Source organism: Penicillium vulpinum (genome assembly GCF_028829585.1).
Source record: "Penicillium vulpinum strain IBT 29486 chromosome Unknown utg000003l_segment0_segment0, whole genome shotgun sequence".
NCBI classification, from domain to species: domain Eukaryota; kingdom Fungi; phylum Ascomycota; class Eurotiomycetes; order Eurotiales; family Aspergillaceae; genus Penicillium; species Penicillium vulpinum.
In genome coordinates, this window is record NW_026643243.1 from 805,295 (window position 1) to 826,631 (window position 21,337).

General features: G+C 47.0%; 10 protein-coding genes across 10 annotated transcripts; 4 read left to right on the top strand and 6 right to left on the bottom strand.

Annotated features, from left to right (window-relative positions):
• Nucleotides 1–109: 109 nt before the first annotated feature.
• On the bottom strand, nucleotides 110–1,165 carry N7479_005410 (uncharacterized protein; the record flags this gene model as incomplete). Its single annotated transcript, XM_057253107.1, has 1 exon — nucleotides 110–1,165. One exon carries the CDS (start codon nucleotides 1,163–1,165, stop codon nucleotides 110–112), a length of 1,056 nt encoding a protein of 351 aa, XP_057106969.1.
• Nucleotides 1,166–1,689: 524 nt separating this feature from the next.
• On the top strand, nucleotides 1,690–2,343 carry N7479_005411 (PRP38 family protein; the record flags this gene model as incomplete). The annotated part of the gene is made up of 1 exon (XM_057253108.1): nucleotides 1,690–2,343. One exon carries the CDS (start codon nucleotides 1,690–1,692, stop codon nucleotides 2,341–2,343), a length of 654 nt encoding a protein of 217 aa, XP_057106970.1.
• An 894-nt stretch (nucleotides 2,344–3,237) lies between these two features.
• N7479_005412 (heme-dependent oxidative N-demethylase family protein) lies at nucleotides 3,238–4,840 on the top strand (the record flags this gene model as incomplete). The annotated part of the gene is made up of 3 exons (XM_057253109.1): nucleotides 3,238–3,766; nucleotides 3,830–4,295; nucleotides 4,360–4,840. The coding sequence occupies 3 exons, from the start codon at nucleotides 3,238–3,240 to the stop codon at nucleotides 4,838–4,840; spliced, it is 1,476 nt and encodes a 491-aa protein (XP_057106971.1).
• A 540-nt stretch (nucleotides 4,841–5,380) lies between these two features.
• On the bottom strand, nucleotides 5,381–6,027 carry N7479_005413 (uncharacterized protein; the record flags this gene model as incomplete). The annotated part of the gene is made up of 2 exons (XM_057253110.1): nucleotides 5,381–5,919; nucleotides 5,976–6,027. 2 exons carry the CDS (start codon nucleotides 6,025–6,027, stop codon nucleotides 5,381–5,383), a joined length of 591 nt encoding a protein of 196 aa, XP_057106972.1.
• A 2,364-nt stretch (nucleotides 6,028–8,391) lies between these two features.
• Nucleotides 8,392–9,836, bottom strand: N7479_005414 (ankyrin repeat domain-containing protein; the record flags this gene model as incomplete). The annotated part of the gene is made up of 2 exons (XM_057253111.1): nucleotides 8,392–9,692; nucleotides 9,743–9,836. 2 exons carry the CDS (start codon nucleotides 9,834–9,836, stop codon nucleotides 8,392–8,394), a joined length of 1,395 nt encoding a protein of 464 aa, XP_057106973.1.
• A 353-nt stretch (nucleotides 9,837–10,189) lies between these two features.
• Nucleotides 10,190–11,403, bottom strand: N7479_005415 (Zn(II)2Cys6 transcription factor domain-containing protein; the record flags this gene model as incomplete). The annotated part of the gene is made up of 2 exons (XM_057253112.1): nucleotides 10,190–11,290; nucleotides 11,338–11,403. 2 exons carry the CDS (start codon nucleotides 11,401–11,403, stop codon nucleotides 10,190–10,192), a joined length of 1,167 nt encoding a protein of 388 aa, XP_057106974.1.
• A 570-nt stretch (nucleotides 11,404–11,973) lies between these two features.
• On the top strand, nucleotides 11,974–12,879 carry N7479_005416 (RTA1 domain-containing protein; the record flags this gene model as incomplete). The annotated part of the gene is made up of 1 exon (XM_057253113.1): nucleotides 11,974–12,879. The coding sequence occupies one exon, from the start codon at nucleotides 11,974–11,976 to the stop codon at nucleotides 12,877–12,879; it is 906 nt and encodes a 301-aa protein (XP_057106975.1).
• Nucleotides 12,880–14,350: 1,471 nt separating this feature from the next.
• On the bottom strand, nucleotides 14,351–16,211 carry N7479_005417 (sugar porter family MFS transporter; the record flags this gene model as incomplete). The annotated part of the gene is made up of 3 exons (XM_057253114.1): nucleotides 14,351–14,754; nucleotides 14,812–15,094; nucleotides 15,174–16,211. 3 exons carry the CDS (start codon nucleotides 16,209–16,211, stop codon nucleotides 14,351–14,353), a joined length of 1,725 nt encoding a protein of 574 aa, XP_057106976.1.
• A 2,007-nt stretch (nucleotides 16,212–18,218) lies between these two features.
• N7479_005418 (uncharacterized protein) lies at nucleotides 18,219–19,048 on the bottom strand (the record flags this gene model as incomplete). The annotated part of the gene is made up of 2 exons (XM_057253115.1): nucleotides 18,219–18,866; nucleotides 18,917–19,048. The coding sequence occupies 2 exons, from the start codon at nucleotides 19,046–19,048 to the stop codon at nucleotides 18,219–18,221; spliced, it is 780 nt and encodes a 259-aa protein (XP_057106977.1).
• A 1,058-nt stretch (nucleotides 19,049–20,106) lies between these two features.
• N7479_005419 (uncharacterized protein) lies at nucleotides 20,107–20,739 on the top strand (the record flags this gene model as incomplete). Its single annotated transcript, XM_057253116.1, has 1 exon — nucleotides 20,107–20,739. One exon carries the CDS (start codon nucleotides 20,107–20,109, stop codon nucleotides 20,737–20,739), a length of 633 nt encoding a protein of 210 aa, XP_057106978.1.
• Nucleotides 20,740–21,337: the final 598 nt, after the last annotated feature.

The window sequence follows — 21,337 nt, forward strand, 5'->3', positions numbered from 1 at the left end:
TGCCATGTAAAAATATCTACATGGATGCACATAACAAACACTAACGCCAGTTCCCGTCCATATTTACAACGTGACATGGTCATGTCCCATAAAAGAAAAGTTCGAAAGATCATTGCTCATCATGAATGATTTCGTCAAAGTCCAGCCCCTCACAAACTTCAGCTTGCTGAGATCGCCAAGTTCCAAAATAGGGATTGTTAGCCCACTTAACACGTCCATCCCGATCGTTATCGAAATAGACATAGCCAGGCTGGTCGGCATCTGCCAATGTCGCCACTTTAGCAGCTCTCTGAGCCCCAACCACAAGACCCCCAAAGCCGGGCAATGCAACATTGGGAACATGAGTCCTTGCCTCAATATGCCCATTCTCGATATTATTGACAGTAATGAGATAGACAGGTGGGAGATCCGCCTCACGGTTCGCACGAAGAGGCATAGGAATCCACGCCTCATTGTTATACGACTCTGGGCGATTCTTGTCGTGACGGAGGGGCAGGGGCCGATCCAAGAGCATATCATCCAGCTTGCCTGTGTCTAATAATAGACCGGGCGTTTGAACATAGAGGACGCTATCGTACTGCATGAATTGGATTTGCCCTAGGTGAAGCAGCTTGCTGTTTGTTGTTGAGTAGCCTGCAGCTGTGGCTGCTGACATGTCGATTGGGAGGAGCCATATATTATATTTTGCACTGGCGGCACGTAATATTGATAGGGCTTTTGCGGCTGATTGGCCCAATTTCTTGGCTGACATTCTGTCCCATTGCTCTGGATATATGAAGAGGCGGTCCTGGACAGCCGTCCCATTTGTGGAGAGTTGTTTGAAGAAAAGAATTGCGGAGCAGATGTCTGATGGATCTGGCTCAGATAGCATTTGGAGATAGGCATAGTTTCCAGATGCATCGTAGTTGCGCTGACTTCCAATTGGTGTATCTTCATCAGCCCCATAGTCGGTGTCTGATAGACCTCGTTTTAGTGGCTTTTGGAATGCGGGGCTTGTTTTGTGTCTGGCCATTTGGGCGGCTTCTTGGGGCTTCAAAGCATGCTGAATGTTCTTGACAGATTGCTGCTGTAACACATATCCAGAGAAAAATAACAATATGGTGAATATGCAGATCACTCCCATCGACAGAATGGCCGAAACACTGGAGGACGTTAAAAGAACCATGGCCGCAAGGGAGGCTGCATGGGTCGGATAGTGAGAATGTTATAGACAAAATTTAAATTTCAGACATGCATGTCCCCTGGATGTTCAAGATATAATAGCCTTGGTCTGTTAATCTCCAAACAGGTCTCATTGTTAGACCTGTTTCATGACATCAGGTTTGTTTACGTTGTCCACGCGACTATCGATAAGCCCAGCCTTGGCAATGTTACTTTACATGTTGTTAGCTTAGACAGTTATTTTTAGCCGGAGATTTGATCATCGCCTATCTGTATGAATGAATACATCCACATTATTTCTGATGGTGCTTAGAAATTCCAATCAATAATAGGGCAATGCATAGTGAGAAGACAGATGAATACTTTTTTGTGTGCAAACATGGTCAAGCCACGGCGGGTCATAAAGGCGGTGATAAAGGCGGTATCTCCCAAATCCGTATTATCGCGATGGTCTCAAAAAAACTGCCGTAGTCCTTTTTCACTTCTCTTCGATGTCTTGGCACCTCCGCATCCGCCCTCACTCCCAAAATGGCAACTCATCGTGCCGATGCCAGCTCGTTCCTTGATAACCGTGGTTACAAGGGCCCCCTGGTCCGTGGCGTCAACCCCGCCACACTCTTCGAGAAAGCCGTTCGCGACCGCATCACCGACTCATACTACTGGAAGGAACAGTGTTTCGGTTTGAACGCAGCGACTCTGTGTGATCGCGCAGTCGAATTGACCTCCATCGGTGGAACATATGGTGTCTCTGAAAAGCCCACCCCATTCCTTTGCCTCGCATTCAAGCTCCTCCAGCTCGGGCCTGACCGAGACGTCATCCTTGAACTACTCAACTTCACCGACCCCGGCAGTGGCGATGAAGCAGAAAATCCAGATGACTCCCTTGTCAAGGATCGAGGCGACTTCAAATATTTACGCGCACTTGCGGCCTTCTACGTGCGACTGACCTTCGACCCGGTCGATGTCTACAAAACCCTGGAACCATTACTTCTCGATTACCGAAAACTGAAGCGACGGGTGCGCGACACTTTCACGCTTACATATATGGATCAATTCGTCGATGATCTTCTCACGAAAGATCGTGTCTGTGGTACCAGTCTCTGGAAGCTGCCGCCGCGATCACAACTGGAGGACTTGGATTTGCTGGATGAGCGAATCAGTCCCTGTGAGCCAGAAGACTGATGAGCTCAGTATGATTATCAGCATACAAAAACATAACTCCGCGGAAGGGGTAGAGGCTACCAGAAAAGACAAGACTAACACGTCGGGTTATAGTGAGTTTTGTCTAAGTGGCTAGTGCTGTGCACTGTCCACGGGTGCTTCCCCCATAATCAAAGGTCATGTGCCGCCAAGCCTCGGGACATTTTTACCCTTTCGAGTAACACAAGGGCTTCCCTTTCGGTATACTTGTTCCCAGTTCTTATCTCTTCTTGTTTGGTTGCAGAATCAATTCATTCAAGACACTGCTTCTCGAGTTCTATTCTATATCGAACAGCGTAGGGAGTGAGTTGACAGCTAAAACACCACCTCCAAACAATGGCAACCTACTTATCTCAAGTATGTACTGATAGGCCGTAAACTCGACAAACCTGCATAACTGATCTACATACATGCACCTGGTAGCTGTGTACCTTATGTGCATAGGTACAGAGGTAGAAGATATACGATAAGGACATCTGGAAAGAGTAACATGATAAGCATACACTGACTTTCAAATAAACAGCCTGTGACGTCGACACAGCATAGACCAGCATGGACCACCGGCATTTCCTCTCCCAACATGGCAAATGCAATCGAGCCAAACGACAAAAGCAGCTATTGGACGCGTCCCTCTTGTAACTCTCAATGGATGCAAATTCCACCCCCGCTCCGGACATCCCTCATCGAACTGCAACAAGATCCGAACATATTTTGTCCACCGTTAGATCGGAGAGTACTTATTCACTTGGCCCCCATCCGTCCATAGCTCGGTACATACTTCTGTGAACCCATCCCCTACAATCACTCTGACATAATTCCTGTATATTGAATCACTATCCACCCCGGCTTGCCCTAACTCGTATGGATTGAGCCGCTATGAACTTCCTATCGATCTTGGAGAATCCCTGGTTAGTTGGATTCATCCTACTAGCTGCCACTGGAGTCTATGCTATCATTAATTGGGCATTTGGCAGAGATCTCTTGGCTAGAGTTACGCTGCGTGGTCGAAAAACTTCAACTGCCCAAACACCACCGCGATCTTTCTCTCCGGACAAGAAAACTGCAACAAGCCCAACCTCGCCACCTAGCTACGAAAAGGTGCTCCCACCCCAGCGACGAAATACACTTGCAGATCTCAATTGTGAAGCTGCACCCGCACGCGATGTGCACGAAGATGAAGTGCGTCGGAATATTCTACCCATGAGCGTCAACTATATGACTAGCCCGGGCGAAAAATATACACCGATGGGATTCTCAGTGGCGGAAATCAAAGCACTTGGAGACTTCCCAGACTATGCGACTTTAAGTGGAGTTCCACTTCCCAGCCCATATCCCGAATTCAATATCGAAAAGGCACTGCCGAGGCCATATCGTCCATTCCGGTGGGCGTATCACCAGACTATGTGTATGTCTCAATAAAATCGAATAAGCATGATTTGACACTAATCCGCTGCTATGTTCAAAATAGCCTTGACCAAGCTTGAAACAGACTGGTGGATTGAACTTGAAAGTACATACAAAAGCCGCATCGCCCAGCGCAAAGAACTCTACGCCAAGAATGGCAAAGAAGTCCTCGATGCCATGCCAGGCTCTGAGCTTGCATGCAAGGAGTTAATGGAGATGGTCCTGCAATTTACCTGCGCCCGATACCCGCAGTACTTCACACTGGTGGACAAGCGCATACTACAGAACAAGATCCTCGGTACCGAGCAGGACGTCACCGCTAAGCCCCCTCTCGAAGTCCTTTTAGATAATGTCCCAGAAGACTTTGCAGTCATGCTTCGTGACGACACGACGGGATTCTACTTCTTGCGTGCGGCGGTGATCTGCTCGGCGCTGGGGTGGAATGTCGCGTCAAAGGTTGGGAAGCAGCTGCATGAGATCCATGAGCCGATCCCGGATTATAAGGAGAAGATGCAGTTTTCAATGGATCGGTATGTCGGCGCCTTTCCCATGGGACATCGGATATTGAAGTGCTGACGCGAGGGTTTGGTTTAGCTTTTTCACCAAGATGCCGGCTGAAAAGCCAATTCAGCGAGGCTCATGGGGCCTGGAAATTGGACAACCATTGTACATGCCACCCGGGGATCCTCACGAACTGCACCGGCTATCTCAGCGGGATGATTTGAGCATTGACGATTGTAACTTGCGGGTAGACTGGCAGACTCTCAGACGTCTTCCCTTGTCCGGCGCAGTCATTTTCAATTTCAAGGGGCTTTTTACCCCCATTGCAGAATTTCGTGATGAGCCCGGAGTACCGGCTTTGGTGATGAAAGTGGTTACGGAAGGGAAGAAGAACCTCATGGATTACAAGAGTGTTTGGCACGTGCAGCATGTTGTAGTTCCTAAGTTGAAGGAATGGGCTGAGGAGCAGAAGGAGAATGGGTTAGTTTCGAAAGACTGGGAAGTATCTACTTTGGATGACAGTCCATGGTTCAAGGGTTGGCAAGAGAAGTGGCATCGACAGCAGGGGTTCTAAAGGGCTATCTGTGACTGTTCGCTGGTATTATTTCTTTGATTGAATAGTTTCATGATTCCCGAGGTGGCAGCTATTGTTTATCAGTTCTTCTTAATTGAGTTGCCTTAATGACCCAACTCAAGTCTTCCCATTGAGGGGGCGTTATAATTTTGGTGGTGATGTGGTGATAAGTTATCTTGAATATAGAACAAAGATTGCTTGTGTAGGAAAAAGAAGATTTTTTGTTCGATTTTGGTCTTATATAGACGGTTGATAGTCCCTTATTTTGATACTGTATTTCCCTGAAGTTTAGGCCAACGTAGAATTAATGTTATTGTTGGCTATATTTCTATGAGGCTGTTGAATTTCAGACAACTGACCAGGTGCTCTGTCAGTTCAGGCGAAATTGGCCTTTCCCCTACAGTCCTTATTTAATTATTATTATCATTAATATTTTCAATATAACGATACCAAGTTTGCTAAAGGTTTCAATAGCCCCCTTATTTTCAAATCTAGAATTGGATAAAGATGATAGTACATGCAGTCCCACCCTAGAATAACTCATGCTTTATCTTGGATCTTGCTATATTCAGGCAGAGCCCATTTTAGCATCCATTCTGAATCGAGAATTTTCTTAGTAGTAGGGCGATTCTCAGGTCTGAATGAGAGCATCGGCCGTAGGATATCGAAGAAAGCTTCCCTCTCCCTTGCATCAAACGGCGGTATATCACTATCTCGCCTGGGCTGTTGCACGCTATCCTCAAACCGATCGTCCCAAGATCGGAAAGGGTTGCGGTTTATTGGCTTACCATCCTCAGTAAATTTCAGTCGTCGCGCGTCCCACCTCTTCCACCATTCAAGCGGTAAAACACCAAGAGCATCGACATGCTCGCAAGTTATATCGTCCTCCGTCGCGAGAAACCCTTCAAATAATGGCCGTTGGGCTATGATAGACCATATAGTACAGGCGAGAGTCCAAATATCCGATGAAAAAGACAGAGGGTTATTTGCCTCAAACCGCGCCTCGGGGGGACGGATCACAAGGGGGGTGCGAGATTCGTATTTCCGTTCTTTTGAGGGGGAAAAGGCTTCACCAAAATCTGTAAGCAAGATCCTGGTCTCTGAAAGTGTGATTTTCTCACTCGCTTACCCTAACTATATAGGCGCAATACCGTGGGATAGAACACCAGGCGGAAGCGGATTGCCATCTAGACGAGTAACTGGGTCTAGTTCCGGTGCTCTATATATCTCATATAATTGTTTAAGTGGGAGCTGGTCAAAATTGGGCGGAACTTTGAGAAGTATATTGCTAAGGTGAAGGTCTCTATAGACAATTCCTTGGGTATGTATATAGTCCACAACAAGAACGAGTTGTGCAGCCAATGACCGGGCTACGTTAAGCTTGAATAAGCGGATCCATGAGCCATCTTTTACCCCGGAGAGGCTAGCACTCGCCGACGTTGTAACGTAGCAGGTATGATTGCCATTTGGGCCGTGGATAGTGAACCTATCTAGAATCGAAGGGACCATCATCTTTCCTGGATGGTTGACTGAAGGACAATGAGGATGAGTGAGCATAGAAATAATGTCCACTTCCTTTGGATTTGCGTTTGCTGTGCATACTTTTATTGTAACGTATTTATTGAATTGTTTATCACGGGCCAGCCACGCAGTTGAATAAGACCCATATCCCAGCTTATGAACAACTCGATATCGACTGTAAAAGTGATCCCCGATTTGAATAGGGTGATAGCCCCCTGGTCGATAGTTCTCAAGTCTTTCGATTCCCTCCAGGGGCTCGTAGAGGAGACGCGTGTCAAAATCTTCGTTGGTCTCCATTCATTTGAATGCGGATTTATATATATCCTATCAAAAACCCGAAATTCTTAGTGTAAGTATATAAAATATACAAATATAGTTGGAATATTTTGAAATCTGTCAATAAAAAGCACGTGTTAAGCTAATTTTGCTTACTAAAAAGACCCATGGGCAACCTTGGAATGTCGCAGTCTAGTCGAGGTCGTCTCGAGGCGAACGGAACGACGATAAGAGAATAGGAGTTGCAAGGACACAGGAGGGGAGGGAAGGCGAAGTATCTTATAGGCGCTCAAATAGACCGGGCGAAAAGGGAGAGGACTTGAATTCAGCTGAATAGGAGCCATTTTTGGCATCGTTTTGGTCGCCAGGAGTGTACAAGTCGAGCATCAATATCAGGACAGGAGGATGACTGAAAGTGCGGAGCGGGTGCAGAAAAGAGGTGTTACAGAGTAGTGGGCAGTCAAGGGGAGGCTGGACGTCCAAAGTTACAGGTGGAAAGGCAGCCGTTTCTGGCCTCAAAAGCAGTCATTTTCGGCGTCAATCCCATCGGTCCTCATATTCTAGTTGTAAACGGCGGAGCTAAGAACAGGCTGATTGCTATTACGGGCATGCATCGCAAGGGCAGCGAGCGTAGCTGGAATTGTTGCAGTGTACTATAACTCGTCGTTTTGGGTGGTGAGACCGGTATGGTCTCGCATACTTGGATGCAATCGTCTGGATTGCAGGATCTGGTCGAAATTTTCCACACTTGGTAGAAGGAGGATTCGACCTCGCGGGCCTGCGTCGTCTATAAAAGAAACCATAATTCTACCAAAATGGCAAAAATAGAATTCGAATAACTTTCCAGATTCTTCTCTTCGTCGGTTCCCTGTTCTCTGCCAGTTTCCCTATTTTATGAGTGTACCCACAGTCACCACAATCCGAAGAGTCTTTAGCCGTCTCTTTCACACCTAATGTCAAACGTGGGGTTTCCACTGGAACTCTTTCGCTTATGGAGTCCTTTCGGTTATGGAGTCCTTTCCTGAACAAAGCCCACCTTCTACGAGGAACAGTATGCTCTCCCTCCTGAGGAAGCTGAGCCTAAACGGGTGAGCAAGTTCAAAGCTTCCTAAATAGGATAATTTTGTAGGAGTTGTTTTGCTATTTATGTAGGCACCTGTGTATGTATTAGGAAAGAACGACTGTTTAGTTTGCCTCACTTGTTCCTTCCTCCTTCGTCCTTGCTGTCCCCCCGGGTTTCTATAAAAGCCTCCCTCCTCCCCCCTCTTCTCTTCTTCCTCCTCCTCCGTTCTTCTTTCCCCATACCAACGGACTCAACCTTCTTCGGGGTTTACCCTCAAGGAATACCTAAGTACATATCATTCTAGATGAGAAAGTACGGTTTCACGAAACCGACGTCCAAGATCAAAAGAGGGCTTATTTGGCTGCACTCCTTCAATCCAACTACAACCAAGCAGGAGGGGAATTGTATGCTACTCACCAAGAGCAACTACGAAAGTACCGAATGCTTGGGGATTGACAAGTGGAGTCGTGGCTTATTGATTCCCTCTGACATCCCACATACATGGTTTAACCTGTAGTGAATGCACTTATATCTCGACTTTTTCTTTCCACCTGTCTCCTATGTCTCCTGTTTCTGTGCTTTACCTTATCACCAAGGGCTTTTGTGGTAGGGTCGCTGACAGTATTATTGTACATGGGGTTGGCGCGATGGACTCTTAAACCTGCCGTAACTTGAAGCGACATGTTTTCAGTTAATCTAGAATCAAATATTCCTCATTGATGAGCGCCTTGTCAAACCCCATTTCCTCCAGCAGCGTCGCAATGTTCTTCAGCACAGCCGTTTCTTGCCGCACAGTGTATTTCTTTCCCTTAAACTGGTAGCTGGATCGGGCTCCGTGTTCAAACAAACACCGTACCAATGCTGCATGCCCCTGCTGAATGGCCATATGCAAAGGCGGAGTTCTTCTTGCAACAATATTTGGATCGGCACCCCATTTCAACAGCAGCATCGCGATGTCGATGTCTCCGTTTTGGATGGCTCGCTGAAGAGGAGTCTGGGCGATTTCAAGCCTACCCCTTCCACTTGGGTCAACACCATTTTCTAGCAATAATTGAACCATTTCCAGTCTCGTCTGAGAGGGACAATCGTGAAGTGCGATGAACAGCGGTGTCTTATGCCACGGAGAGGTCCATTTCGCGAGAGAAGACCCTTCGCGAGATAGAAGCCATCGGACCACATGCAGCATCCCGCTCTTGATGGCCTCGTTATAACAATAGAACCAAAGCAATTGCATCTCCTCCTTCGGACGTGTCATGTATTTCTCCAACACTCCTACCATCTCCACTTTGCCGATTCGCAAAACTCCTTGCACGGCCCTGTATAATTCCAGCGAGATGTCCCTCCCGGCTTCTATGTTCGGCTTAATCCACGCCTCCAGTCGATCTGGGTCTCCTCGCCTTGCGGCCACAACTAGCCCACAGGAATTATTGTAACTCCACCAAGAGCAACTCTGGTAATAAAGATCATACCGTAGCACCAGCATCTTGATTATCTTAGGCGTGCCCTCTTTGTATGCCAGGTCTACCGGTACCATCCCAAGAGTGCTACTCCACATGATAATACTAACCCCCTGGTCAATTAATGACTGCAGCTCCACATGATTCCCTCGTAGAATTGCGCTGGATGCAAGCCCACTGGTAAGCGTGAGTTCCAAGGATTCGATCCGCGCACCGGACGTGTAGGTGATATTTTCGACGTATGCTCGATAACGGTGGGGGCTAAATAGAGTCTTGGGATTCTCGGTGCTCCGTAACACAGCATCGATCATTTTGTCAATAAGGATATGCTTTTCTTCGCCGCTCATCGGTGCGATGCGTGGCATATCCAGGATATCTTGAATCAATTCTGAGAAGAAACATGGTCGCTCTTTGTGGTCTTCAATCAATTGCCAGATAAATTTCCGCCGGTAGGGAAACTTGGGCCACAACTGGAAAAGAGCTGCCTTGTTCACTAGATTGGCGCTCGCTGGCCACAGGACTTCATTGAAGACGCCTAAACAATCTTAGTATGCCTTGCGGTATATGACTCAATCGGAAACCTACTATTGACGAGTCTGGACCGCAGAATGTCTCGATAGGGTAGAACATCGGTCGCTTCTCGTAGAATGAGCTGGAGAATCTCGAGAGGAAGCCGCATCGCTAAATAGACAAATAGCTGTGAGTGCAGAACCAAGAATGAGACCGGAAAAGCGAGTGTCAAGGAGGCTAGCAGACTAGTAGAAGTGGAGACTAAACGAAATCCAAGCTTTTGTCTGATTGGCCAACACCTCACAGGTATCAACTAGAAGTCTGGCGAAACCAGTATGGCTTGCATTTTTCTAGTTTAACAGAGGACTGAGGTTGTAAATACCTAGCTCACACGAAGAACATATGTATCCCAAGTTTTACTCAAGTGCGAGAATTTCATTTGAACAAGAGCTAATTCAGATGATATGAGACTCACAGCTCCTAAGTATATGTTCCATATATTTCTTAATGGCCATTCTATTACTATTGTACAGAGTTTGTCACTACCAGGGATTGTTGTGGCCAATGAAGCCATTCTTCCCACTGGGGCCCAAGATACTGGCTGATTGATTCAACCAGATACTTTCCACCATCACAGAATATCCATGAGTGTTTGTGGGTATCAACCAGGGCGCCAAAATGCGCCAATATAACCAACGCCTCACCCTTCCTCTGCGCAACCAGATCAATGTATTCGCGAGGAACAAGCACTGGCCATGCAATAAGAACATCTAGGCAGTTGGACCCTGGGATTTGTCTGTCAACCACAGTAATGGCTGACTGCAACGCCTGGATAGCCTGTTGGTATGTCTTTTCAATATTTTCATCGTGACCAAGACCTTTGATACGATCCAAAAGCACCTGGCAAACAGAACCCAGACTTGCATCCGCCGAAGGCATCCTTTCTCCAAGCTCCAAGAGGGGTTTTAATTCTGTTTGTTGCAAAAGTTGCCATCTTCCCCCGCCTGCGATAGTGCGGACCCCATGATGGAGTACAGTGTACTGAACAAACTGGTCAAGAAAGCTCTCAAAGTCATTCTCTCGATATACTAGTGTCTCGCAGAGCATGTGCATCCCGAGAATACCAGCGAATAAAAAGATTGAAACGTAATTTTCGTCATTGATTTGTGTTGAAAAGTTTTTGAATGAGCTCAGCGCATAATTCTGAAGCTGAGTAGAATGGTGTCGGTATAAACTCCGCTGTTCGGGTCTGGTGATGCTAAGATGCAAAGCACTCAGAGATAGAAGCTCGTTCATGAGATAGGGAGCACTGAGGCCATACCGCAGTATTTGCTGGAATGAAATACCAGAGAAATTATTCGGACTATTGAGTGTGGCCATTGTTTCTGAAGAGAGATTGTGAACAAGCTCCACGTGGAGCATATTAACGGGAGCATCTTCGGGACTATTGTTGGGTTCTTGGCCGGGTGAGGAGGTCACGGCTGGTGATCCAACGGCAGATGATGCCGTGGCAGTTTCACTTCTAACGCTGCGAGAGGACTGCTCGATGGGAACAGCCTCTAAAAATTCACAATGTCGCTGTGAGCTGATACAATTGGAGCATATTGGTCGTTGTTCATCACACTGAACAGGGTCAGTGGCTGAATATAAACGGTTATTGAGTGACAAACCTTCATGTGACGGCGCTTGCATTCAATACAGCCATTTCGAGACTTTTTATGTGTTCTTCGGACCATTTTCGCCACGCTGTGATATAGAAAAAGATACTGCTAGGCCGGAAGTCTTGGTTCCGATAAGCGAATAGTAGATTCGAGACCCTCAGGGCCGGTGGAGGTGAATATTGTAGCCTAGCCAGTCTGAATCAAGCTTAATCTCTAGGCGCACACACACTTATTGGGAATCCACTTGGAATTTCTTGAATGACTCCCAAGGTTGAGTGGTGAAGTTGGGAAAATGTGAGGAATACGCGTATGCACAGACCATGTATCCACTTTGATTAAGGTTAAAGGTCTTGGCGCTCGGCGGCTCCGCCTTTTTTGATATCCTCAAGGGCTACTGCGCAAAGTGCATCTGCCCTTCCTGTTCAAGCACCTAATTATATAATATTAACCCCCTTTTCGTGTAAGAATATACGCTTAGCTCATATAATATACCGCCTCTCATAATGTCTGCTATATTTAAATTTTACCATCGCACTCCATCACTTTCATTTTACCACTCTCAAAGTTGTCAGCAACAACCAATAAAAAACTGAAACTTCATCATCTATTCTTTTTTTGAGAAAACAAATTATTGTTTTTCACGATATGGCTGAGCTCAAGCCTTACAGAGGGAGCTACTACCTCTGGAAATACGTCCCCTCCCTTCCAGCTGCAATCATCTTCTTGATACTTTTTGTCGCTGCCACAGCATTCCACTTTTGGAAGCTCCACCGAACAAAAGCTTGGTTCTGTCTTGCATTTTCTCTAGGGGGACTCTGTACGTATACTAGACACCCATTTTATTTGAACATCGCTGACAGGTTTTCGCACGGAGTCGAAGTAATCGGTTACATCGGTCGAGCCGCTGCGCACACCAGCACAGATTCGGTGATAGTTTATGCGATTCAGAACGTGTTCCTCCTCCTCGGGCCCACACTTTTTGCAGCTTCTATCTACATGACTCTCGGGCGAATAACCCGCAGCGTCCACGCTGAAAAACATTCGCTTGTTCGGATCGACTGGCTCACCAAGATATTCGTGATGGGCGATGTGGTATCATTCCTTGTGCAAGGCGGTGCATCAGGCCTGATGGCCACGGGGAATAACGTGAAGCTAGGCTCGAACATTGTGGTTGCTGGTCTCGTCATCCAGGTCATCATGTTCGGTCTATTCATTATCACATCGATTGTCTTCGAGGTTCGCATGCGTCGATCACCCCCGACGGAGGCTTTAGATGAGCGGATCAACTGGACGAGCCGAGTGCGCACGCTGTATGCTGTTAGTGCGCTTATCCTGATTCGGAGTATTTTCCGTGTTGTGGAATATGCAGCTGGAAATGATGGATATCCACTTACCCATGAGTGGATGCTTTATGTGTTTGACGCCGTTCTGATGATAATCTCTATGATTATCTGGGGTATTTGGTATCCAGGAATGCTGCCGAGACTCATAGTTCCAGACCAGGAGATAGTAACAGAGGTGGTGGCCGGCCTGGAGATGAAGGAGCGCTGAGTTATGGGTCTACTTCAATTAAGCACTTGTGCTCATTGCTATCCTACTGGCTTTTAAGATGCAAAATGGGATGAAGAGGGAAGATAGCTTGCTTTTTAAGAGGAAGAGGGTCGATGCTGGAGGCGTGGCTACGTATTGCTTCTCTGAACTGGACTTTGCTCTATCTTGATAATACCAGTCTAGGGATTTCAATCAAAAGTCTGAATACTATATGTAACTTCATCCTATTCATATGGACACAAGTCCCAGACCTATGACGCCCTTTGTGTGTATATACAAACTTTGGAAAGTGCGAGAGAAAAGTAAGTCTTGAGCTAATGTTTGCCAATAATAGCAGGTGGCCTAGTGGTAACACAACAGTCTATACTACGAAGGAAGTGCCTAAGATCTTCCACTACCTGCTGTTCCAATTTGATCTGTCGATGTCGCACTTATACTCTCCTTTTTCCCCCTCCCTTCCATCTTCCTTTATTGCTAGAAAATAAATGTCCTTGAAAATATTCACTCACAACAGTGCCCGAGGCATCCATAGGTGACAAGCCTTTATACCATTTTTCTTTCATTTTCTACACTCTTCTATATCAAGAAGTATGGGCTACCAACAAAGAAGCCATCCTTGAAAAAGCCATAGCGAACATAGCAATACCATACGTTAGCACTTGCCAATGATCTTCCGCAGATTAACAGTGTTATATTAACCAATCATTTTGAATAAAAGCCAATGTACAGATATCACCCATGGGTGGTCTGGGTGCCGTACTTCTAAGTGTAGCTTTTCCTATATACGGCGGACAGGATCTCAACACCTCGCCTATCGAGCTCGGTCTTCGTCCCTTATGATTTTCTTTCCATTATGCTATCTCTATATATGCCCCTGTCATCTATATGAGACTTGATGTTCTATTCTTGAACTAGCTAGGGTACTCTGGCAGCCTTTTATAACAACTATCAATATGATTGAGACTATGTCCCCGACGTCTGCGGAAACATCACCAAGTATCTTGAACGGATTGGAGGACACTGGGGTGGCGGGAAATCTTATATAGATAGATAGAATAGGTATATCTATCTATCTATATATGGATCGACCAATGAATTCGAAATCCGGCAGATCTTTCAAACTCCTGAGATACAGCCTCCACCGCCTAGTTGACCGGAACATCCCTCATCCTTCGAAAACAGACCTCAAGGTTTCTAGAAAATGGCAGCAACTTTCAATCCCAATCACTAACTACATTATCGCTAATATGTTAACCACGCTCATACAAGTGGTAGTTACGTTTGTAGGGTGCAATTCTGAAGGCTACGAATCTCAGCCTACAAGGGTGTGTTAAGACAGACCATCCGATAGACGCTTTGTTTCAAGCTTCAACTAGCTACCTAGCTGGGCTCTCCCCTCTCCGTTCTCTTCCTCATTAAGTACCACTTGAAACCTGCCTCCCAACCTCCATGCACATTATCACACTAGCACTCAAGCCGTAGACTCAACCTCGACGTGGTGGGTATCAACGTTCTTCTCAGTCTTGAGATCCTCCAGCACTTCAACACCGGTAAGACCAAGGCTCTCGTTGATCCGCATCATGCGCAGGCGATCTGCTTCAGCAATGCTGTTCTCATCGCCACCAAAGAAGACATCCAACTCCTCAAGTGTCTTGTCCTTTGTCTCAGGGGCAAACTTCCAAATAAACAGACCACCCAAAGCACTGAAGATGGCGAAGAAGATATAGGTACCATACTTCATGTTGTCCAGCATATCCTTGGTGGTAAGACCGATGATGAAGTTGAACATCCAGTTGGTGGAAGCGACGATCGAGACACCACGAGAACGCTGACTGTTGGGGAAAATTTCCTGAGCCAATACCCAAGCGACCGGTCCTGTTTGATGAAATGTTAGTGTGATGAAACATATGAGCTGATATCGTGATGACATACCCCAAGAGTAAGCAAAGTTAATAGCGAAAAGCCAGATGAAAACAATCGCGACCCAGCCTTGCGCTGTGGCAAGTCCCTCGTGCATGTCCCACTTAGGCTTGTATATACCCTCCACGATAGCAACGACAATATGGCAGATGAACATGCCGACAGCACCGACAATTAGGAAAGTCTTGCGGCCAAACTTGTCGAGGTAAAGAACGGTGGGAAGTGTGAAGAGAATCTGCAGGATACCAGTCACACCAGTGGCGAGGAGAGTTGTCTTCGTGGACGAGAAACCAAACTAAGAAACAGGGAAAGAGTTAATAATCATTCCTAGGAGCAAAATGAAATGGGTCTTTGGGAAAGAACGAATCACTTACCGAAGAGAAAATCTGGGGCGCATAGTAGAGCACGGCGTTGATACCAGTGAACTGCTGGAAGATCATCATACCGGAGCCGAGAATCAGGCGCTTGAACATGTTAGGGGCAAACAGAGCTTTCCAGGGAGCCAAGGCGCCACCGGCTCCGACAGCCTCGCTCTCAGTCTCTTCATCGAACATGACAGCAGCCTTGATCTCCAGGTACTCCGCGCGAACAAGTGGATCGGTGATAGGCAGACGACGCAGCTTAGAGATGGACTCCTGGGCTTCCTGATCGCGGTGCTTCATCATCAACCAACGTGGGGAGAAGGGGAAGAAGAAGAGACCGAAGAACAGAATCCAAGCCGGGATGATCTGCAAAGCCAAAGGAAGTCGCCATGCGATGGTCTTCTGGCCCAAGCAGGTGTGGCCATGGTTCCCGGCAGCATCGTACACACCATCCAGGTAAGGGTCTGCGATACCCTCGGGGCGGCAGGTGTTGCCGCCGACGAACTGCATACCATAGTCGAGCCAGAAAGAAATGGCGGTACCGATAGTGATAGACAGCTGCTGTAGGGAAACGAGCGATCCACGCAGCTCAGGGGGAGCAATCTCGGCTTGGTACAGTGGAATAACCATACTGAACATACCAATACCAACACCACCGACGATTCTGCCGGCGAAGAAGTATGCAGGGTTCTGTGCACCGGTCTGGAGACCAGTGCCCAGGGTGAAGATGACGACGGCAACCATCATGGCGTACTTTCGTGAAATCCGATCAGCGAGGAAACCGTTGAGCAAAGCACCAGCCCAGGCACCAAGCTCAAGGGCCGACACCAACCAACCCTGGATGGTGGATCCAGTGAACGAGGGGAAGTGGTTTTGGAAGTTCTCCATGACCAGAATGGGACCCATCACACCCTGATCGTATCCGTACATGATACATCCCAGCGATGCAAAGAGACAAGTGAAGAAGACATATGGGTTGGAAATGAAACCCTTAAGACCGTGAGGCTTCTCTGCGTTGGTACGACCAACGACTGACTGACTGACTGCCATCTTGAAGACAAAGCTAGGTCGTCAGAGAGAAGAAAGAAGGAAATGTGATTCTAATGGACGAAGTGAAAAAAAAAAAAAGAAAGAATGGAAATGGGTCAGGCGGATTATATATGTACGTTGAGGTGCTGCCATAAGCCGCTAGTCGGGGTACCTCAGCAAGCAAACCCTCAGATAGGTCGTTTGTCTCGTCTCTAACCCAACTTTGCCCCCACCCCTGCCCTCTAGTCCCTGCATTACAGTTCCCACGACATGGTGCTCGTTCCATTTCCAGCTTTGACTTTTTTTTTCTCCGCCCATTCTGGGGTTGGGGCCTTTCCCCGGAAATAACGACAAACCGCGCAGCCAGAACCGAGATTTTTCCATATGGGGCAACGTTGATCATTCGATGCCATATGCCGCTCCAAGGGGTCAGCAGCACGCTAGGACTAAAGTCGCAAATGTTATGCCCGAAAAGACGAGGATGATTATAAACTTGTCGGACGCTAAGGCGCGCCACTCATCAAAAGAAGCATCACGCCAATAGGCTCGGCATTGACTGGGCACCATTGGGTCCGGATTTCTCAGCGAACAAGCCTCCGGGTCCGAGAGCGCCATGGCTTGGCTGCATTGGGCTGTGATTCGTTATCCAAGCGTCAGCCTGAATCATTTCTCAATCTCGGTGTCCTGCTACTGCACCGGGGCATATTTAGTGCTTACTGCACTGACAATTCGGATGCAGTTAGATACAACGTGACCCCCTGCAAATCCGACAATTGACCGATGGCAGTTATCGAAGAAAAAATCATGGTATACAAGCCACATTGGGAGTATTTGGTGTGCCATGTCTACAGCAAAAAAATATTGGCTAATCGCTAAGCATTAACTATGTGGGTACGTTTTACGAATATCGGATAAATATCAAGTCTCACCTCAGACAAAGAAATACATAGTTATGTCAACTGATCTAAGCCGTCTCGGAGGCCAAGAGCATACCACAAGCAAGAGGGCGGGAAAAAGGAGATACAGGGGCCGGAAAATATCCGGATCTTCTGTTTTGGCTATAATCCATGAGCCCTAGTTCTCAAAGGAGGATAGCCTGTTTCAGTTGCTGCAACAGTAGCATCTAGAATGCGTAATCTGCACGCCACGGGGCGCCGTCTCCCCATACATTTTCACGGGTTGACTTGGTACTTCTAGCCCCGGTTTGTAGACGGGAGGGGGGAAAACAAGGCAGCCCTGTCGCCATCGCCAATTTCGGGTTAGCAGACTCTATTTCGGCATTGGCTTGGCTCGGGATTGGCCACAAGACTCGGGGAACCGAGCGGACGTGGCCTTCCCACGGGATTCTCGCTTTGCCAGTTCCAGATGCTCGGTGAGTCGTCGGATTCCGGGGATGAAAGCTGGGGCGTGTATGCACTTATACTTTGCTTGACTTGTGTATCACAAAGTGATGGTTGTCCGAGCTGGCTTTTCTCGGAGTCCCGAGCTTAGCTTCCGACTCTTCCGGTGTGGTATACAATGTCGGGGTATTTGAACGCTAACAACCGTGATGCCCCATGGGGTATCCCGAGGTCGCTATAGAAGGACCAATGAATGTCGCTCGCTTTGAATTGTCTTCAACTCGGGTCGAGCCGAAAGTGCATTGTGGAATGTTCTTCACTTTTTTTTTTTTTGCTTGACACGTGCTATTGCCATTTTTTACTTTTCATTTGATCTTTTTTTAGAAAAAAAGGTCGCCTGCTCACGACAAGCACTAGGTATCTTTTTGGGTGTATTTTCCCCTAGTCGGATTTATAGTGGCAAGAAAGGAGAAGAGAGCGGAACATTCTTAATCCTTTACGAACACATGGAACCTACCGCAGTTCACCAGACTGTTGGGCCAAAAGTTCAGCTGACTGTGCCCCCAAGCGGTTTGCAGGGTTTGCATACTGCTTGGTGCTTGAGGTCTACGGCTTGGCGCCTACGCCAAGCCTTCTCCTCGGGAAGTGATTCAGGGCTTAGTACCGGCCTCCTCAAGCAGTAAACGTATCAGGGGATAGGATTTTCCCTCATGTCTACTGGCATATCTTTTCCAGAACCAAGAAGATTTGAAACCCGGAGGTCCCATTCACCATACTGTTCTTCTCGAATCCGACCAAAGTGCGTGCTATACCATTCTACTGCCCGCTCATCCGCACAGTCATCAAGGATATCATTGTTGACTTCGAGATAGCCCCGCATCATTGATATCCAAGCGTTTAGTAGCAACTCCCACGACGAAAATCCAACCTCTTCGATATCATGAATAACTCCTTTGACAAAGCTCTCAATCAATGCTGCTTCAAGTGGATAGAATAAGTTACCATACACTTCATATTGCTTTAGTTGAGCCTTCTGGTTTGACTGATTTGAAGTCATATCGACATATTCCAGTGGTAATTGCGCGAAGGAGTTGGGGATTAAGAAGATTTGATCCCCGCTGAACGGAAGGTGAGGCGGGAACTGGAATGACGTGCAATAACGGTCTAGGCGTTCGTAGCCCTTGTTAATCTCATCAAGGACGGCTTGCGGATCTGGGAGAGACTCCAGAATTTCAGGTGCGGGCCGGCGATCAGGAGGGGCTTGAGTGAATCCAGAGTCTGTGAGCTTCTGAATCGCCGTCTGATGATGTTCGTCTCGGACAACAAACATATGATACTGCCATGATAGTAAGAATAAGACCAAATAATAAGAAAGTAAATACTCACACCTGCTCCAGTCGGGGCACCCAAATAATACATTGCAAGCTGTCCCCACGATATGACCGGTAGAGGCTCGAGTATTTGACTGAATGCTGAAGATACGGCGTCAGGTGCGACGTCTCGGGGATTCCTGAACATTTCCGCTGCAAATCTTCTTTTGAAATCTTGTGCGCTCTTAGTAAGTTTGCTTGCGATATTTATGTCAAAATTTGACGTAGGTAAGAAGAGGTGAGTTGGGTGAAAAGACGGAAAACCGTTGTGGTTGTAGACGAGTTAAGGGTGACGGTTCGGGCCTCAAAAATTCGTGACGGCACCTCAGTTTATTTTTTATTTTTTTTTTTTTTTCCTTATATAACTAATCAGCTTTTTCCATCATGTTTTTCTAACGCAAGTCAGGCAAAGGCCATCGCGTACAACCCAATAGTCTATGTCATCCGTCAGGGGAGCTACAGCTCCTACAAGGGATGCTCCCGAGAAGGAGGAGATCCCCAAGCTATAGCGCTTGGAAAGGTCGGTGCCGGTGGACCATCAGCGGGACCACCCGCCGGACAATAATTCAACCCAATGTCTATTCCGGGTGTACGAAGACTATGACGGCAAGGACTACATCAAATAACAGGAAAATTCAACATGAGAGCTCAACATTGCAATGAAATTCCGCTATACCTTGGAATCTTCAATCGTAAGGACACGGGTCTTCCTTTGTCGCCCTAAGCTACCATCGCACCGTGGTGATTCTGGAGAAGATGCCACTGTACGCCCAGAAAGGACAAAGAAGCAAACCTATCCTGAGATATTAATTCACAATCCAATTTGTACAAAGAACTCTTGTTATTTTAAGCGATTTACGGGCTTTTTTATCCGAGTCCTACCAGCTAACAAGGGAACAAAGATCTATCAATAAAACGCATTGTGTTTATATATTTCGGTTCTACTCTTGGATAAAGCCAAAGAGCCGTTCCCTTGAGCTCTTTGTCGTCGAATACAATCTCAATCTTGTAAGACTTGATACCTGAATCTCCAAAGCTATATATATAGCTCTCCCTTCCCCCGAAGTAAATATGCATCAAGTTCTCCATCACTCCACGATTCCAGTCTTCTGGCTCTAGGTTTCGTGGATCCCGTATCCCACCGGCCAAGTACAACTTACAAGTCTACCCTTTCCCTCCTTGTTACAAAGAACGATTTTCAGAATCATGGCAGCTAACTACGACTGGCAGGCTGTCCACCCAGTCTACGGGGTACCCATTTCGGTCGTGGAAGCCACCGAGCAGCCCATAATCCGCTGCGACGTTCGCCAAAAGCACAATCTCCCTTCTAGATCATGGGCGGTTTGTATTTCTACATGGATCAACACTAACTATTTCCTATGGTCTTTGTGCTCTGGTCTCGCCAGCTATCGCTCCGACGAGGAGTGGACGAATACCTTCGAGGCCCGTTATCGGAAGACCTGGGATGAAATCCAGGCTAGAGTCCAGGAGATTGATGGCCCTTATAGGTTCGGTGTACCCATTCCGATTCCCCCAGTTATGAAGGCTGTAGTCATCCACCATCCCGAGAGTGGCCCTGCGGAGACATTCACTGTTCGCCCGGAGGCTCGCCCGTCTTATCTTATCCCCCAGGTAACTAGTATGCCTGGGGATGCTGTATGGGGTCTCCTGCGCTTTGTGACTGAACGTCAGTCCTCTGTTCCTGATCAATTTGACGTAGTGCTCGATATTTCGCCGCCGGCGCCGTCCCACCCTGTAGGTGCACAGATTGACCAGAGCGTAGCTGAAGGCGAGTCAGAGGATGACGTGGTCGACATATACTACTATTTTGGAAATTGAGGTCAAATATGAGGCAATTGCTTATTTTATTTCTTCCTGTTTTTCTCATATATTCTCTCTCGGAAAGGAAATCACTATTTGTTCTTATAATCAGTTCTGCAGACATGACATAGTAGCGTAGTAAAATCTTAAAAATCGCGGTACTACATCCATAGGCATGGACTTTACAGGGGGTCAATAAACTTCTAAACATCAGTGCAAAAATCAACATCGGAGCAGTTGAAGAGTTCTATATAGCAGTTCTGCCCAGTTCCGCTGATTTGACTACGCCTACAAGGGGAGATAACGAGTAGAAATATTATAATGCCTTGAGAAGAAATTAAATCCAACTCATACGGCTGGATGCAAACTAAAAACCAAGGCATAGGGGGGAAACACCTAGGCTACGCCCAATTATTTAGTCTATACTTAGGTAAATGGCTAACATTTGTCCACTTGATACAAAAAAACCGCAGATAATGTGCCAGATCAGGGATTTATTCGTAAGGTTGATGTCACGACGGAACTAACAAAGCAAAGCCCAAAATAATCGAAACACGCTTTGTGGCATGTCTCGGAGTCTAAGAAACGACGTCAGCATGAAGAATCCCGACATAAA